This window comes from Ixodes scapularis, unplaced genomic scaffold (genome assembly GCF_016920785.2).
Source record: "Ixodes scapularis isolate PalLabHiFi unplaced genomic scaffold, ASM1692078v2 PGA_scaffold8__174_contigs__length_109621045, whole genome shotgun sequence".
In the NCBI taxonomy this organism is placed as follows: Eukaryota; Metazoa; Arthropoda; class Arachnida; order Ixodida; family Ixodidae; genus Ixodes; species Ixodes scapularis.
In genome coordinates this window covers 95353024-95371648 of record NW_024609883.1, presented here as the reverse complement: position 1 = coordinate 95371648, position 18625 = coordinate 95353024, and the positions used below count along the sequence as shown (strand labels likewise).

At 47.6% G+C, this 18625-nt stretch overlaps 1 protein-coding gene across 1 annotated transcript; it reads left to right on the top strand.

Annotated features, from left to right (window-relative positions):
• The first annotated feature begins 1551 nt into the window (after window positions 1–1551).
• Window positions 1552–18354, top strand: LOC115332841. Its single transcript, XM_040210344.1, has 5 exons — window positions 1552–1812; window positions 11788–11926; window positions 12805–13016; window positions 16926–17215; window positions 18060–18354. The coding sequence occupies exons 1-5, from the start codon at window positions 1552–1554 to the stop codon at window positions 18352–18354; spliced, it is 1197 nt and encodes a 398-aa protein (XP_040066278.1).
• The last annotated feature ends 271 nt before the right edge of the window (window positions 18355–18625 follow it).

Here is an 18625-nt window from a genome sequence, read left to right as displayed (position 1 = left end):
TCGGTCAGTCGTACTCGGTTCCAAATATGTGAACGGGTCTTTAAGAGCGATGATCGTTCTTTATTTTCGGAGGTCCACCATCCATGTGCCCTCGGACGGCAACTGGGGAGGCCGGAGGCCGGACGGGTCGTGGGGTGGCCAGGTGGGCCTTGTCGTTCGAAACGTAAGAACAAATCGTCACTTCCCCAATTATTTATGAGCGCATTTTGTCTAGTTATCAATTTTGGTTTATTAATGTACACAGCCGTTTCTGTGCCACATTAAACGATGGTAGAGACCCGTCGTAGCACTCCGGCTGCGCGCGTTGCTGCACTTGCCAGAGAGTTTCAATAATGAATCGCGGGAGGGCTCTTCATGTCCTAACATGCCAGGTACCGACAGGCACTCTGCGTTCGAGTCAATCCTGTAGTCACATGATGTTCGGCCTTGCAAACCATGACTAACAGGAAACTTTACCGAGCATGACCTCCTGCTTCAGTAAAAGCCTGTACATCCCCCCCAAAATAGCTCGCTATCTCTCGGCATTCCAACCTTTTCTTATTAACCACATCATTCACACAGCATAAAATAACTGAGCACAAAATCGGTATCTATATATATACAAAAAAAATAAATAAATAAACGTGGCAATGAGCGCAAATGTCTTGTCCGGTATTTCATTTTAACTTGTCTCATGGTTTAGGTTGCGAAGCTTGACTAACTGTGTTGGCGCTACTTGCTTTCTGATTTGTGCTTGGGTGTTCTTATCAACAATCTAATCGGCTTTAAACGACACAAAAAAGCCTGCGCGTGGCAGTCAACGATTCGCTAAGGCATGTCCTTTATGCTCTCAAGGAGCAAGGATTTTCAGCTAAAAGTCGGCTAACGCTCTGAGTCGTCCTGGAGGTTCCTTCACAAGAAATAAAGGCTGGTTTACGCAGGCAGCACAGCCCAGAAGACAAGGCCTTAGTGCTGATATTTCTGCGTCATCAGTGAAAGCCAACGCAGGACACAGATTAGAAACGAGCGCTCTATCAGCGCTCGGCTTCGAGTCAAGTTTGAGCCGAACATTGACGCAATCGTCGTGTCCAATCGGGGATCAGCGTAGGCCTTTGCGGATGACGACATCTCTATTAGCACTATACGGCTTTGTTATCTTGGAGGTGTTGACACAGTCCCGTCTTCTTTCGTTGCGCGTTGCGAAAGCTTACGTCTGCTTGTGACGAAGTTGACGGTTAGTTCCCATGGCAACCAGCGACGCAAGGCTCGTCGTAACGTAACGTAATTAGTTGGGTTCGTTTCAATTTTTCCTTGTGGTCTCTTAAAGAAAGCTTTCAATGGACTAATAGGACTCGAGGAAGCACGGCGCCCGCGCATGCGCGCAAGGCTCCGTGACCAGCTGTGCTCTGCAAAATGGCGACGCCGAGGGAGGGGGCGAGGTCTCGTCGACGCCGATGGAAACCCTCGTTTTTTTCTTGAGGCGTCTACGTAGATAATTCTGTCATCATAGGTATCTACTGCGAATTCCGTGTCCTTTGTATGATGAATTAGCAGATTGACCGCGGTTACGGTATGGTGTACAATCGCGTCTCTCGTGGCGTTCCTTGGGAACGGCCATGGAGATCCTTACGATGGAAGTGCACGTATATAGTACGGGAACTGTCCCTGCAGGTGTGCAATGTGGCTGCCGGTCCCATGGCCATGAACGCGGACCGTGTGAGCGCCATGCAGCCTCTGCCGGCCTACTTCTACGCGGACGCCGGCCACATGGCCGGCAGACGGCAAGTGTATAGCACCGACGTCTTCGGATACATATACGCTTTCGATGAACAGGTACGCCGTCTCACCCGTGTGCCGTTAGGGGCATCCTGGTTGCACCAAAAGCGCTGAGACTGTTGAGTCACGTGAAAGCAGTCTTCGCTCCTTAGAAGGAAACGAAAGTGCGGTAATCTGATGGCCATTGACCGGGCAGTTGCTCGAGAGTGATAAAAAAATATATTTAGACTCTTGCTGTAGAAGTTATTTGAGACAAAAACCTTTCGAAACCCAAGCCTGTCAAGAAGTATTGCGTAGGCAAAGGCTTGCTTGATTTGCGAAGGATTTGTCACGTAATCCACTGTCACTCCTATACAACAGCATCAGTTCACGTGCACGCTCCATGTAGTCATGATCAGTGGACGCGGGCGGGCGTCGGGCTCCTTGCTTATGGCTGACACATATCCGTTCTTCCTCAAACTTCGCTATTCATTTAAACACGCTTCTGTGCGACAAAGCACTTCTTTTATAGTGTGCACAAGGTCTTCGGTAAATATTGGCAACATACTCTCAGATCGCAAAAACGATTGCTCCCCCGCTTGTGCAAATCACAAGCGGGGCAGCCATAGGCCTGTAGCTCTCATCTCTTGAGCAGCGGCCCTGGCGAGCAACATCGAATACTTTCAGGTCGCGTTTCCGTTGTACGTCGCGTTGCGTCCTTTCAAACGCTCTGTTAGAGCTCGTGGACAGACGCTGTCAGATGCTAATTCACGCCCGTGTATCGTTCATGATGGGACATTGGGACGCCGCTTGACGACATCCTTAAATGGTCACGTCTCGCGGTCGCTAGCGAAGCTGCATCTTTTGTGATCGCGTTTCTTGGACGCTACATCGGCCCCTGGCCGAGAGAAACAAACTTATGCGGAGCACAAATTCGTCTGCTTCTTTTGAAAAGGTTGTGGTGACGTCAGAACGCCGAGCTCTCATTGGCTCCGATTGAAGGATAGTTGGAAGCCTCAAACTTCAAAGCAAGCTGCCTTGAGGCCTACCCAGTATTCTTCAATCAGAGCCAATCAGAGCGCAGCGTTCGGACGTCACCACAACCTCTGCAAGAACAAGCAGACGAACTTGCGCCCCGCATTTTTTCTCGCACCTCAGTCACAGCTGAACTGACTTAACAAGTTCAAACCTGCACAGCTGCATTGACCGGAGAGACAGCGACCTTGTATGAAAAGCACTGATAAGACCGTGTGGCCAACATAGGTTTTAAGGTAACCACAGTGGTGATAATGTTTTAATTACCCTCGTGGGACTTCAAAACCTGCCTAGAGGGCTGCCATACGATCTGAACAATAAATCTAGCAGCTGCTTTCCCGCTACACGAAGAGGAAGTTCACTGATCAACGACGAAAATTATTTTTATGAAATATAACGTTTTCTATTTTCTCTACATTGAAAAATAAAGGCCGAGCAACTTTTGGTTTCCATGAACCAGATAATGTCAACAGTTTTAAACCAACACAAATTATGAAGAATAAAAAAATCACGTTAAAAATAGGACAGTTCACATAAAAACGTGCGCCACGCAGATGGTGGCGCGGAGTTCGCTTGTATTGTTTGTCTACTTTCAGGACGGCGCTAACAATTGCCATCTCAGGGTCTACAAGATGTCTCTAATGTTACCACTTGATGTGCTACCCGCAAGGACTTCCAAGGAGTCGGCCACGTTGAAAATAAAGTGCGCTTCTGGGAGAAAAGTACTCAAAACCCGTTCACACATTTCCCTCTCTTACTACCAGGCGGGGGTAAAGGTGGGTGAGGAGGAGTGGCAAATCCCGTGCGCCGACACCCGGGGTCCCGAGTGAACGATCGCAAAAGAGAGCGACAGAACACGAGAGAAAGAAAGCAACGTTGCCATGGTAAACGCGAAGAGTGAAAACTCTCAGCAATGTAAACAGTGATAATTTAACGTTGTAAACTAAATTCTGAGCTATTTTAGCGCTTATAAAAAGCAATAAAGTCATTACGCTGCATTAACTTCCCTTCTGTCGAAATCTCGGAAATCTGGTGGTTGCGCAGTTTCGTATTCCTCAGCCGCGCCCCACCGGCGAAGCTGGGTATATGGTTTAGTTTAGCGTTAACGCGAGGCCGTACATCTGCGCGCTATGCAAAAAGAAAGCTTCGAAAGGAACGCGAGTATTTTTCCACCGGTAAGTTCGTGGATTGTTGAAGTTCACGAAACTGCTCTGATGATGTAACCGTGTTTGGGACCCCGAGGGTCTGCCTGCATGATCCGCCGCTTGCGGCAGCCAGAATGTATGGGAAAATGGCGGACCTTTTCCTCTAGAGTTAGTATGCATGATCTCTATGCTTACTACCGAGTCCTTGAGGCCTCTCAAAACGAGAGAAGACAATGGCACGCTATCGTCATCTATGTGGTGACCCTGGAACTCTACTGCATTAGACATGACCTCCGAGATTTTCGCGCGCTGGGACAACACCTTCTAGGCTGCTTTCAATACCTGCGCGTCACGTGACATGACGTCGCGTCCGTAGACCTGAGCGGGCGCTGATTGGGTGCGAGTGCCGCGTCAGCGTTCGCCCGTGGGACTCGTTTCCTATCATAGTCCCACGCGAAGGCTGACGCGGCACTCGCGTCCAATCAGCTCCCGTGCAGGCCACCGGGACGTGACGTCACGTCACGTGACGCGCAGACTTGAAAGCTGTCTCGGAGGTGTTGGCCTCGCCGCGAGATGCTTTTATCGCGTGTTGACCACGCCGCGTGGCGTCGTTGGGGGCCCAGGCAATTGGGCGGGGAAACCACTCTCTATCCGTGCAGGATCCAAATAAAATGGAAGAGGATGACGCCGAGTACGCGACAGCTTTTGCTTGACGCCGGCGTTAAAAAACTTTCGACAGGTAAGCCTGTAAAAAAAAAAAAAAAAAAAAACTGCCACTGCATTTAAAACATTCCGTAATGTAATAAACTTAGGTAAGGTGTAGGAACAAATGGTCCCGGAATTAGGTAAGGTGTAGGAACAAATGGTCCCGGAATTAATGGTCCCGGAACTAATGGTCCCGGAATAAATGGTCCCGGAACAAATGGTCCCGGTACTAATGGTCCCAAGTCCAAGAGAGGAAAAAATGGTCCCGTAAGAATATCGTTTAGAAACTAAGATGCACCATATGGTGCATCTTAGTTTCTAAACGATAATCACTGATTCCATAACGGATGAAGTATATCGTATATACAATATACTTCATCCGTTATGCAATCAGTGATTTCCTGGTGGAATGAAGGATCTCGTCTATATTTTGAGTCCGGTTACTTCGAAGAAAGTGATCGGGTATTGAACTTAATTTTCTTCAAAATCGTCAGAATATTTTCGAAATGAATACTGTCCAACAGTTATCTCTTAACTGTTAATGTAGTGACCTTATGCGATATTATAGGAGTTATTACTAGTTTGATGTAAGGGGTTTTAGGATATTTATATCAGTAGGCTCTTTTGAAACAAAAAACGAGTACCCTTAGTCATTCTGTTGAAGCCTTGAAACTCGAATTACTTCCACCTCGCCATGACGCGTGATGGTAGCACACAGAACGAGCGGAGCTCGATTCCTTTATAGGTGCATTTAGGTTTCCATGCACATTTGGTGTTCCTCCATGTTTCTTTAACCAGATCAGCAACTGCACTAGCTAGGTTAAACTATATTTTACGACAAGATGTTCAGAAATTATACAATTTATTCATAACACATATATGGACGTACCTTAACATCTTACTCCTGGTGTTCAAAACCTAACAGTGCGACTGACACCTCGAAGGAATTCTTCCATCGTCTTTGCTCCCTGGTCCTACTGGGCGGAGAGTTTGCAGTCGGCGCTGCATCTGGACCAGTGCTTTTTTTTTTGTTTTCTTCTCCGTAAAAACTCCTGAGCAGATTTTACGGACACAGATAAAGCTTCCGCCCGTAGAGCGTCGATCGCCTTCCATACAGTTGGATGGCTATGCCCGAGTATGCTGCTGAATCCCCGGTTACATGCCTCGCAGTTGTTTTTGAGCATCTTTTTTATATGGCAGCGTGTTTGAGCAGTATATTTATATAAGCGAGCCCCATTCGATTATTGTCGTACAGAAGCTACCTAACTTTTCTTTTTATATGGACTGAAAATATATTATTTTATGACGCTTGTAGCACAAACGAGAAAATCAGCGCAAAACATTTCTGAGCTTCCCAGAAAAATATAAAAACCGGATGAGTTCGTGCAACCGGCAGCGTCGAAACTCGGAGCTTTTCGTATAAATTGGAAACCGTAAAATGTTTTACCGGCAAGTGTTATTGGATATTATCGGATTAATTCGAAAACGCGAAACCCATATTGGCAATATTTATCTGGGACCATTTTTTCCTAGTTTGAACATGGGACCATTAGTTCCGGGACCAATTGTTCCGGGACCATTTGTTCCGGGACCATTTGTTCCGGTACCATTTATTCCGGGACCATTTGTTCCGGGACCATTTGTTCCGTTTCCCGTCGTGCGGATATATACGCCTCGCAAGTGGGCTCATTTTTGTCTTCTGCGCATGAGAAAGGAAGTAGCGGTGACGTCAGAACGCCGAGCCCTGATTGGCTGATCGCGACCCCCCACCTCAGCGTCGTCTGCTCCTTTGCAACGTCGTCTGCTCGCAACATCGTCTGCGTCTGTCTCACCTTTCGTGCGACTTTCAGAAGTGCAGGTCTTTACATGCGAGCTCGACATCGCCTTTCACAGAGGGCAGACGAAATAACTCGAGCGGTACGTTGTTTTTGTCTAACAACTAGGAGGGAATTCAGAGGACTCACTGGCGAGGTGTCCCGAGGCGCCGACGTTTGTTTACTAAGAACCGGGAGGTGAGCGTGCAAGTTCCCTCCCAAATACTTTGTCCCTCCTTTCGTGTGCGGCGATACCTCCCATTCTTTAACAGCGTCGGCGGGTTGGCGCAGTTGACGTCGTCTGCTCTACGTCTGCTAGTCAAAGCGATGGCTGCTTTACCTTTCCTGCGTCTGTCGGAGATTCACCGCTTTTTCACCGGCGAGAGTCGCCGTTGCCTCGGGAAACAAGGAGATAACAAGAGGAAGAAATTGACCTCTTAATCCGAAAGTGAGGTCAGCGATCAAAGTATAATACGGGAAGGGTTCACAAGGGTCGCGCGGGCATATTCCATTCAGCACGCCAGCCGGTCGTGGGCAGACGGTCGCCGAGTCCGGGAGTGCCTGCTAGGCCTAACTGCCGTGCTCGCTTGGTCGCGTTCGGTGGAATCATGGCCGTTGGAGCTTTTCCCGGGTGTTTGTGGATCCAGCGCGTTCTTGTTCGTCGTGGTCTGTTTCAAGTACTTTTTACTTTTTTCTTGCTGCTTGAAGTCGGGACGCGTGAGAAGCGCACATAGAAAAATAAACGTCCGTGGGTAGTCGCGACCGCGACGCTGTCGGCCATGCTGATTGTAAGAAGTTCGTACGACAGCTTCAAAGCTGTCCTAGGATTTCGTCGTAACCTGCGCAAAACTTGCGAAAATTTCGTTTCGTGAATACAAATTTGTTCTTAAGTTATGGCTTACGCATATTTTTGGCGTAAGATCGTTTCCTGCGACTTCCGAAAGTCGCAGGAAAGGTAAGACGGACGCAGACGACGTTGCGAGCAGACGACGTTGCAAAGGAGCAGACGACGCTCAGATAGGGGGGCGCGATCAGCCAACCAGGGCTCGGCGTTCTGACGTCACCGCTACCCCCTGCGCAAGAAGCAGACGAACTTGCCCTCCGCATACGTACGCCACAGGCCACACTATCATTATACATGCGCACGCTTGTTCCGCTTTCATTTAAAAACTTCTTACTAAATTAATCCGTACATACGTCAGGACAAGCGGCAATCGGCGTTCGATGTTTTGTTCAGTTGCGGAGCGATCTCCACCGACGTGAGCAGTAACGAACGTACAGGAGATAATTCATTGCGATCATGCTTAACGAGATCATCTGACAGCTCGCGTAATCTTCAACAAACAAAATACAAGTCTGTTTTTTTTTTTATCATACCTTTTCTTGGGTTTCGCATTACATTTATGAACCAGCTTGTCTACAATTTACACTTACGTTTTTAAATAACAAAGGTGTTGCGCTTATGAAATGGTTCCCATATTTTGAGGTGTGGCAGCTCGATTTACACGCATGCGCTTTTCGAATGAACGAACTTTCAGGAACGTGTCGGCTCTGCAGCCGCAACAAATTTTGTGTTTCCGGCGATGGTCTCCGTCACTATTACGTAATTTGCACAAGTCATACTCTGGTGTTTATTTACGCTTGATACGCCGATTACGAGCCTACCCGCCGGGAAATTAATCAGCTAGTGTTTGCAAACCGGGAAATACTAGCCAGTTTTCGTAAAGTGGGCAATATTTGAAGCCGATTATAAAAAGGGGCTGGCTTTTCAACAAACTTGGAGTTATGAGGCATATCTGGCACAAACAATTCTACCATTCTTTGACGCAACTCGCTGAGAAAACAGACAATATGATGTCGCGAAATATAACAGTTTATTTACGAGTTCTACACATTTCTACACAAAGTAAACGAGAGGTTACACCACCAAAACATCTCTCTAGCTCCTGAGACCCACCAAAACCAAAACCACTGTGTATAAAAGATGGTTTACATTCAAAATAGGGCGAATAGAAAAAAAAAAAGAATACATCAACGGGCTAAAAGCGTCATGCAGTAGTGCTTGTATTAGACGCAGTTTCGTGAAACCGGCCTATCGTGACGGTGTTTCTACAGATACCGCTCTGCCTAGCTTATTATTATTATTTTTTTTTTTTTTTTTGCATACCGTATTTTGTTTATGCTCAAGAAGTTGCCAAAAAACCTCGTTGCGTTGCTTGACGAATTCCTCGACAAGGAGCTCTGTAGAACATGGGCAGAAATAGCCCACGTGATTTCTTTAGGCTTGAAAACTTGCACAGCCATCAGGCCCGTGTGGCGAGCAGGGCTTTAGCACGGCTTCAGGTTTCGATTCAAAACGTCTTTGTTGAGCCAAAAGATTACGGCGTAGGTTCAAACAGCCTAAAGCGGCTGCCCTTAGACCGCCCTTTTCTACGAAGCCCCGACTATGAATTTGCTGGATTTGGTCGAGCTTAAAATCTTGTACTGACGGTGCAGATGCATACGAAGTTTAATGATGGGAAAAAGAAGATAAACACCATTGCTTAGGTGTTTATCTTCCCTTTATCTGATCGCCACACGCCCGTGTGGCAATCCGAGTTTCACAATGGTGCTCGCCACACGCCCGTGTGGCGAGCACCATTGTGATACTCTGCTCCGCAAGCGGAGCATGTGCAGTAACTCTAGCTTGGCTGGATCTATGGCGCCACTTGCAGAGCACGGAGGAGTTAGCATGTGACGCTCTTCCTGCTGAGGGAGCGTCTCATGCTAATGGTACGGTGGGACGGTCGGTGAAGTGGAAATCTCGGACGCCGTGAAGGTTTTGCGGTATTTTCGAGATCGAACGTACTATCGGGGAAAGATGAAATGCGAACAGAGGAGCGCGTGGCTCGCGGTACAGGCTGCGCCGCCTGGAAGTGAGCCTAGAAGCGAGGGTGCGTGGCCTACTCCGATGTGTTCACGCCCCTCCCTCTGCGCTCCCCAAGCTTCAGCAGTGCGCCTCTTAGTGCGCTGAAAGCTGTCACCGCTATCTTTGCCTGCTCGGCGAGTGCGGCGAGCTTCTTTGCACCGCACGTGCTGAGCCAGCAAAGATAGCGGTGATAGCTTTCAGCGCACTGAGAGGCGCACTGCTGAAGCTTGAGGAGCGCAGAGGGAGGGGCGTGAACACATCGGAGTAGGCCACGCACCCTCGCTTCTAGGCTCACTTCCAGGCCTGTACAGGCTGTACCGCGAGCAGCCTGTACCGCGAGCCACGCGCTCCTCTGTTCGCATTTCATTTTTCCACGATAGTACGTAAAAAAAAACTCCATTCACCCCTGATCTGAGACTGCGAGGGAAGCAACGACCGCGTTCGACCAGTAATACGTCGATCCTTCGCCGCGTGACCACGCTCTCGCCCACATCCTCGCGGCGTGGAGAGCTGGGTCAGGTGATGAAAGGGAGGCTGTTGATTGGTCCGGCGAGAGCGTAGCCCCCACCGCGGTCTCAGCTTAGGAGTGAACAGAGTATAGCGACGAGAAATGGTCGTTTATAACATTGTCAAAAGTTTTGTGAGCCAAAATAAAAAGAATGATGTGCAAAAAAAAAAAATGTAGAAAACACACTAAGATGATGATTAGAGTGACGCTGTGGTAAACTTGCCGAACTGTCTTATCAGCCGTGGAATTATTAGAGGCATATGAAATAAATAAGCAAGAGGGAAACAGTCAAACTTCTCTTTACTTGCACAAAAAGGAGATAACCTACTTGGACACGTCTAAGTCAAACTTCTGTTTACTTGCACAAAAAAGACATAACGTACTTGGACACGTGTTGTTATGACGGTGATTTAGTGGTTTACTTCGTTGTTGTCGTTTTTCTTTTCTTCTTTTCAATCGATATTTAGTTATTAGTTTAGCGCTCGTCCTGTGTACTTCTTTAACGTCTTCGTTGTTTCATATACAGTGCGAGTTTTTTTAAAGCTTTACAGATTTGTCTTAAAAAAAGCCGTGAAAGTTGCACTTATAGGCTTTGGGCAGGTGAGTTATACGGCAAGAGAGACATTATCTGTGTGACGAATTTTTGCAACAAGTCGACTTATAAATTAAAATTCGTTAATTAACTTTTTGATTAGTAAAAATTGACATATGGTTTCGATTAGAAACTTACTGAGCGTAACCAAAAACCCGTAAATGAACTCTATTTTAGAACGTCTTGAAGCTCGTGGGAAATTCAAAGGCGCGCCATAATCACCACTCGTGAAGCAGGCCCAAAGCTAGCGGTGACGGAACGCGGATGATAAGATTAACATCGCGTTCCGCCACCGCTAGCTTTGTGTCTGCTTCACGGGAACGTCGATCTATGCGGAGAGGAAGTTCGTCTGCTTGTTGCACAGGGGTGGCGATGATATCAAAAACGCCGAGCTCATTGGCCGATAACAAAAATAGTGGTTAGACCTTAAGGTATCTAGCATTGAGGTCTGCCCGCTATCCTTTCAATCAAAGCCAATGAGAGCTCGGCGTCGTTCTGACGTCACCACAACTCCTGGTCAAGAAGCAGACGACTTGCTCTCCGTATAGTCACGCAGGACGGGGCGTTTTACGATCCCACTTTCTGCTTCGTGATTCGTTCTTGGGCGTCCTTATCGGCTAATGCTACGATCTCATTGGCTGCGGGGCGATAATGAGATTCACGGGGTTCGCTAAGCCCTGCGTTTGTTTGAGACGTCAGCGACTACACGGCGCGCAAGTTTGTCCCCCGCTTGCGCACCTGGTGCGTTTGTTTACCCGCCACATGCGTCCAAGTGCTTTTTAGAGCGCAGCTCTTAGGGGCCCGTTTCCAGCCTGAGCGGCGTCGGCGTCGGCGTAACCGGGGGGGGAGGGGGTCACGTGACCCCCCCCAGGTCACGTGACCCCCCCCCCCCCCCCGAGGTCACGTGACCCCCCCCCCCCCCCCAACGAGGTCACGCGAACCCCCCAGGTCACGTGACCCCCCTCCCCCGAGATCACGTTACCCCCCGGGGTCACGTGACTACCCACAGGTGACGTGACCCCCCTCAGTACCCTTCCCTACTCCTCCTCAAGAGCTGCGCTCCAATTCGGCGTTACAGGGATTTGTAAACGGCTTTCATGTTTTTTTTCCCCCGACCTCAGCCAATGACGGCACACGCTTGGCTGTTTAGTCATCGCGCGTATTCTGCGTGTTCTTTTTGTTGGCACTTTGATTGGCGTGCTGCTCCCTGAATTTCAATGCGACAAAAACGCCTTTTGGAACACCTGCTCGCCGTACAGTCTGCCCGCAAAGCTGGGCTTCAAGACTGAAAACGTGTGATGTACAAGCCTGAGTGGTAGGGCCTTGTATCTACCTTAATCTTTCAGGTGTGGATGGCACTTGGAATTGCGTTGTTGGCCACCGCAGTCGTCATGGTCCTGTTCCAAAACAACTTCAAGCGCGTCGGTGCCGTCAGGAAGTTTGTCGATTACGTATTCCTACTCTTCGCGATGCTCCTCACTAAGGGTGAGCGTTGTCTGTGATTATGCCTACCTCGCATGTAACGCCTTCCGATTTCATAATTACTTACAGCGCGACTGGGACAAGGACAGACAGAGGAGAAACACAGAAACACAGGACAAGCGCTGTGTTTCTCCTCTGTCTGTCCTTGTCCCAGTCGCGCTGTAAGTAATTATGAACTCTTACCAACTCGCCCAATTGTCCATTTTGCTAGCCTTCCGATTTGTCCCTGTTTTCTTTTTAAATACGATAATGAAAGTAAATGATGGAAATCTCTTCGGTACTGCTTCTCAAGCGCCTTCTGATCATAAGCACATACGTAAACTGACACAAATATAACGGTTTATTATTTTCTGCGTGGTAATTCCCGAGACTAAGGGATCATCTTTTAAGTGCGAATCTTCATCGAGGTATGCAGCATAAATAAAATTTCAAAGTGAAAAGCAATAAAAAAAATTCTAAAATTAACTTTATTTGTTTTCACAAAAAGCTTTACACGCGGAAATATACATTCTTACGAAATTCCTAACTCCCGTTTTAATTGAGTAGAAACAAAATATATATAGACATACCACAGAAATTTTCGCATTAGCCTTTGTTCCTTTCTCCTGTCTTCCTTCGCCACCGCGGCAATGTTTGGCATTCAGCAACATGCAGTGTAACGGGGCGCTAGTTCGACAAATATAGGTGGGCTACAAATAAAGAACGCAAAAGGATATCAGACGTACATTTTCTTTCTGAAAGGTCAGGTGCATCATTCGGCGTAACAGTGATTTCGGTTACAATATTATAATAGCTATAAGACTTATTATCTCTCAATCCTGGCAATATATGCCCGCGATAAGGCATCAAGAGACGCGATGGTAAGTGGGCGCTTCTTCCAGGTCCGTCGCGATGTCCGGACAACACGAGGGTGCTCATCGGGGTCTGGTGGGTGGCCGTCATCTTCACGACCACCACGTTCACGAGTTACATGCAAGCCAGCATGACCGTCAAGACGGAAATGCCGCGCATCGAAAGCGTCAAGGACTTCGTCAACAGACCCGACATCTTGCCCGTCATCATTGACGGCATGGCCTTCGACATCATTCTTAACGTATGTCCTGCTAGACGTTGCGCAACATTTTAGTCTGAATCACCGGCTCAGAGTGAATGAAATGTTTTTAGTGTCGTTTCCCGACCCCTCATAGTCATCTTGGCGATCACCCTCACGGCATGATAATAGTTACAAAAATGCATTGGCAGAAAAAAAAATCTAAATAAAAACAATGTAAAGGAAATAAATGAGACACCTTTAAAACAAACGCTTTTCTTTCGCAATATTTGCACCGTTAGACGCAATTTAGGTGAAGATGAAGGCCCGCTGTAGCCCTGCCCACAGGTCAAAGGCCCCGCCCATTAATATTGGATTGGATTGGCTGCTCGGCCAAGCACGCTAACAAGCCTAGTGTCTCCCATTCACGATATCCGGTGCGCTGAGTCTCATGTCCGACACCGCCTGCTAGCTGCGCGAGCAGACGCGCGGCAGGACGGATGCGCGGCAGCCACAGGCGTCTGCTACTATATCACCACCGTCTAGCGTCGTCTGCAATGCCCCAAAGACGCGGACTCCGTTTTCGCCTTCGTCCGTCTGCCATTTCGCCCCCGTCCAACAACGTGATCAACGTACGCAAGACGCGACCATGAAAGTAGCGTCTTAGCATTTTATCACGCATGAGCCACAGTCCAACAGAAGCATCTGTCAGCGTCCCCGATGTGCGGCAACAAGCGACCGGGAGGACTCCAAACAACAAAATTAATACGCAGTCGTTTCAGCTTTTCTTTTCTTGTTATTTTGTTTTTCACGTGGCATCCGCGAGCAAGGCCAGCGAGCGTCTTGACGCACAATTAAAACGCGACCTAAAACGATTCGCTTTGGTAGGCCAGGTGCGCTGCAAGCGTTGAGAGCTTCTTGCCTTTTGAAGCGAAATAACGTCAACATATCTGGACAAGCTTGATGTGAGCCGAACGCCCGATTGCCACCAGCGAAATGGCTCGCCAACTCTTAGCTGTGTATATGTATCTTATCGACGTTGAAACCGTGGTTGCAATCCCGACGGTTGCACAATTAACTTTTACGGGAACCAACATCTTTGTTCAGCATCAACACACTCAAACGTACAAATCAAGCCAGATTGAGCAACATAGTTGACTTGGGTCACCAGGCTTAGGCCAGTCGCGCTACGAAAACAAACACCCGCAAAGCGTTCCCAATGGTGCCTACTCGTGACAATTGTTTGTGGCAAACTACGTCGGACGAGGAGATCTTCCTCTAAACATCTCGGTTAACGCAAAACGACTCGCACTCATACAAATAGACGACCTCGACCAGCTGCGCACGTTTAGCACTTCGCAAACGCCGGCAGCTAAGTTTGTTATCGCTTGAAACCAATGCGGAAAAGGCGATATTGGGATACTTCTGAAAACAATAATGACGCTTTTTAATTATTTGTTTCTGGAACGTAAGAACGTTGTCGATAAATTTGTTACTACGGCATGTATAAAAATTTTACAACGAACAATCTATAAATCAATCATCTCTCCCACCAATGAGAGCCGAGGGGTACACTCTAAAAAATGTTTGTGCGTCTACTTTCACGCACAACACTCGGAGAGCCAATCACCGCAACTTACGGAGGCAGCTCAGCGAATGACAATGCCGAAACATATGTTTAGACCAAAAAACGCAGACTGAGTTGTGACATTAAGCAATGCAAAACGTCACGCTTGCATTGGTTAATGTCACAACTCAGTCTGCGTTTTTTGGTCTAAACAGATGTTTCGGCATTGTCATTTGCTGAGCTGCCTTCGTAAGTTGCGGTGATTGGCCCTCCGAGTGTTGTGCGAGAAAGCAGACTCACGGGCTTTTTTTACAGTGTAGAGTATAGTTACACGTTCCTGGGAGAGGCCTAGGATAGGCAACCTCCAGCTAAATTACGTCTAACGGCGTAAATACCGCACAATTTTTTTTTTTTGTGGAAAAAAAAATTAGGAAACAAATACGTGTCCCGAATCAACCTTTTCAAAATAAAACTATTATTTTAATTTCAGTGTCCCTTTAAGAGGGGAGGAATTATGTATTTCTTTGTTTTTTAGGCTAGGTGGCGAAGCTGCTACACGTTATAAAGCATACAACTGTTAAATCAATCCATTCATCTGGTCCTGGTCGAGGTTTGTTTCCTGGGATTTGTGTTTTCCATCCACTCTCAGAGTATAGTTATTTTTTCGGAAAGTATCTTAGCCCAAATACTCGCTAAAAAACTGCCTGCGCATGTAATTGGTTACAAAGAACGTAGTGGCGCAATCACTGCCATCTGATCAGTGAGTCCAGCGAATGAGGAGCCTCAAAAGTGTATTGGCTCCTAGAGGTGATTGACGCAAGGTCCTTGAGGACGAACGTTTTCCTAACTCGATGTCTGTGCGAAAAAGACCACGTTCTCAACAGGTTTTCTGCACCTCATCGTTGGTTGAACGTACTGCATAACTGCCCTATCTGGTGTACCATGTGCTTTACGGTGATGTAGACGCCTTGGTTTCATTATTATAAGTACTAGCAGCAGGACATTACTGCAATTGTTGTGACGTGTATGCACCAGCAACTCTCCTGAGCTTTAGCCTCGGGTTCTACACAAACACTTCCTCCTCTACCGTGCAATGAGTAGCGTTTTAAGTTCAGAGTCGCTTCAACACCGTTTCCCAGACGAAATTCGTTCGCCTAAAATTCAGTATTGGCGACGTGAGCGATCGAAAGCGTCGCTGTAGTCGGCCCACCACAATTGGCCGAATGCTGACTATGACGTCAGCAAAGGATGTCTCATCGACGGAAATAAGAGGAATGTAAGAACTTACATTTTGACAGTGTTGACAGTGTTGTTTTGAAAGCGCTATGATTTCAGGCTTCCACCATGCCCATTAGAAACACCATCGAACTTGTTGTTTACAAGGTAATGACGTCACGAAAGGTAACCGAACGAGGGTGCCACCGAAACATCTCGATATACCCTTAAAAAAAATGTGAGCCAGTCAGTAGACATCTTAACGATTTTTTGACATATTTCTCCATTTCCTATCTTATCGCCATTTTTCCACAAGGTTTCTACAGATTTCCTGTCAACAAGAGTCTACAGAGCACAGTCGTCAGAAACCCTACCAACCGTCTGTCGCCTTCAGTCGTTAGACTTTGCGTCGCCACATTCCTAGATTTTCTACAGACCTGACTTGATAGACCATACACTCTGAAAACATGACAAAATCGTTGATATGAGTCATAAGCAGTTTTTGTGTGTAGTATATAAGAAACGCTTTTACAACAGGCTTGAAGTGAACTACATAGTCACAGGATTTTATTGTCACAAGATCCGGCCCTGATGTTTATCACTTGTCAACAGCAATTCGGTAGAAACTCTCTTATTGGCGCTAGAAATGGGACAGGAGTGTTCCTAGAATGTCTGTATGTTTGCTGTACAGAGTCGCCACATTATCTGTACACTGAAGTCTACACAAAACCTGTGGGAAGCAGCAGCCAATAATCTGTAGACGGTTAAAAAAGTGGATACATTCTCCCTTAATAATTTATGCTCTCTAGCCATAATTATATCTAGAAATTCTGTAGAAATTGGTTACATTTTTTTTGTATAAGAACAGCACTTCGGCGTCTTGTGAACTTCGAGCGAACACGTGCAGCCAATGCACGACTGAAGGCAACCCGCGCGAGCTGGAGGCATCCAAAGACACTCCCTGACGCTTTCATCCTAACAGCGACTAAGCATTGTCAAACTGTCCGTACAGTGCAATCGGAAGGACATGTGCACCCATCTTCATTCTTTTGGGCAGCTTACTACACCGCCGTGGGTGACGAGTTCTCTGGCTATATGATGCACAGGCGCGTGGTGATCTGCATACAAACACCCTCCCAGTACGCCAGCGGGAGGTTTTGAGCATGACTCGTGCAACCTCTTGTGCGCAGACCTCGACCTTCCCCGAAGATAACCAGCTGTGGCGGCGCATCCAGAAGCTGCAGAGCCAGTGGTCCTTCAAACGTGTCTTCTCACAGGACACCTACGAAGACGTGTTGGACGGCAAGAAGGTCGTCTTCATGGAGCAGTCTCTGTACCACTACGGCGTCCAGCTACTCTACCCCGATGAACCACCCAAGGGACAGTTCTACTTCGGCAAGGAGAAGCGTGTCACGCTCCCTACCTCCATGTACGTCAGCTACGACGCACCCCAGCGTGTCAAGAAATCTCTGCACCGAATGTACGTAGCCATTTTTGATTCCCTTACAATCTTTGCACATTTTGTTCCGCACATGATTGCCTCATCAAAGGCAGGCGATGAAGTAGCTATCCCACCATATAGCATTTTGCATCTCATTCGGCATACCTATGTAGACCATAGGGTGCACGCTAAAAGCCTTTACAAACTTAAGGGTGTAAAAACGCACTTCCAGAAACTTAGGCCCACTGCTTCACCTCTTCAGCACACTTATTTCGACTCAACTACTTAATTTTCAATCGTAAAATAGAGCATGAAAACACGCCCCTAAATTTACAGTCACATTTGGCTCCATTGGATTCTATATCGTCGGCTGCATTCGGACTTACTTTGAAACGAAGTACAGTCACTGATAAAACTGAAATACTTTGAAAAGACTCCGCTCTAAGGGAGACATTTGCTTAACCCGGCTCTGCAGAAAAATCGCGAAAACATGACGACATATCCAAGTCGGACGAATATCGCTGGCTGCTAATGAAACATATATGCAGATACGTCAGTAGTACCTCTAATAATCAAAACTTGCGAACCTCCTCTGCCTCTCTATACCTTCATAGAACGTCATCACCCTATGGCATAGCGCCAGATCAGCAATTAGGCTCGAGCCTGCGACTGAGCGTTCTTGGACCATTGACTGGAAGTGAGGTTCAGCCCAACGCTAACAAGCGCTCGTGTTCCATCTATGTCTGCGCTAAATATCACTATGATGACATAAACACTTTAGAGTTCCCGGCCTTTGATTATTCCAGGCGGGGTTAGGCAAGGTCCCCGGTTGATCACCCGTGGTATATGGTATATGTATATATGCATACCACTCTTCTCGCAGGTCCCGCTGGATCTGCGAGTCCGGCATGATCGACATGCACCTCAACAACGTGCTTCTTAAGACCTGGAAGATGCTCGACTTGCAGCAGCTCAGTGCCAACGCCCTAAGCGTGGACGACGTGTTCGGTTTGTTCGCTCTCTTGGCCATCGGCATGGCTCTGGCAGCGACGGCTCTCCTGGTCGAGTGCGTGCAGGTGGCCGTCCGGAAGCTTCGAAAGCCCAAGATAACGACCCGCATTGCGCTATCTTACTATCGTAGACGAATAGCCTGTGCATTGCTCAGAGAGCATCTTTAGAGAGAGAGAGAGGGAAAGACTTCTCAGGAGTCCTACAAGCACTGAGAGCTAGTCTCAAGATGGGAGCGTCATGTCTATATGCGGATTGTAAGTACGTCTGGTTCTTGGGCAAGTGTTGCGGTTACGTCAGAACGCCGAGCCCTGATTAGCTGCAATTGGAAGAATAGTGGGTGGACCTCAAGCAGCTAGCATTCCGATTCACCCACTACCCTTCCAATCACAGGAAATCAAAGCTCGTCGTTGTGACATCACCGCAACCCCTGTGTAAAAA

Excerpts from the sequence above, each read along its gene's own strand:
- LOC115332841 (XM_040210344.1), top strand. The coding sequence starts at position 1,552 with ATGGTGTACAATCGCGTCTCTCGTGGCGTTCCTTGGGAACGGCCATGG. Across the intron at positions 11,927-12,804 it reads CGCGATGCTCCTCACTAAGG|GTCCGTCGCGATGTCCGGAC; the intron begins GTGAGCGTTGTC and ends CGCTTCTTCCAG. Across the intron at positions 13,017-16,925 it reads CCTTCGACATCATTCTTAAC|ACCTCGACCTTCCCCGAAGA; the intron begins GTATGTCCTGCT and ends TCTTGTGCGCAG.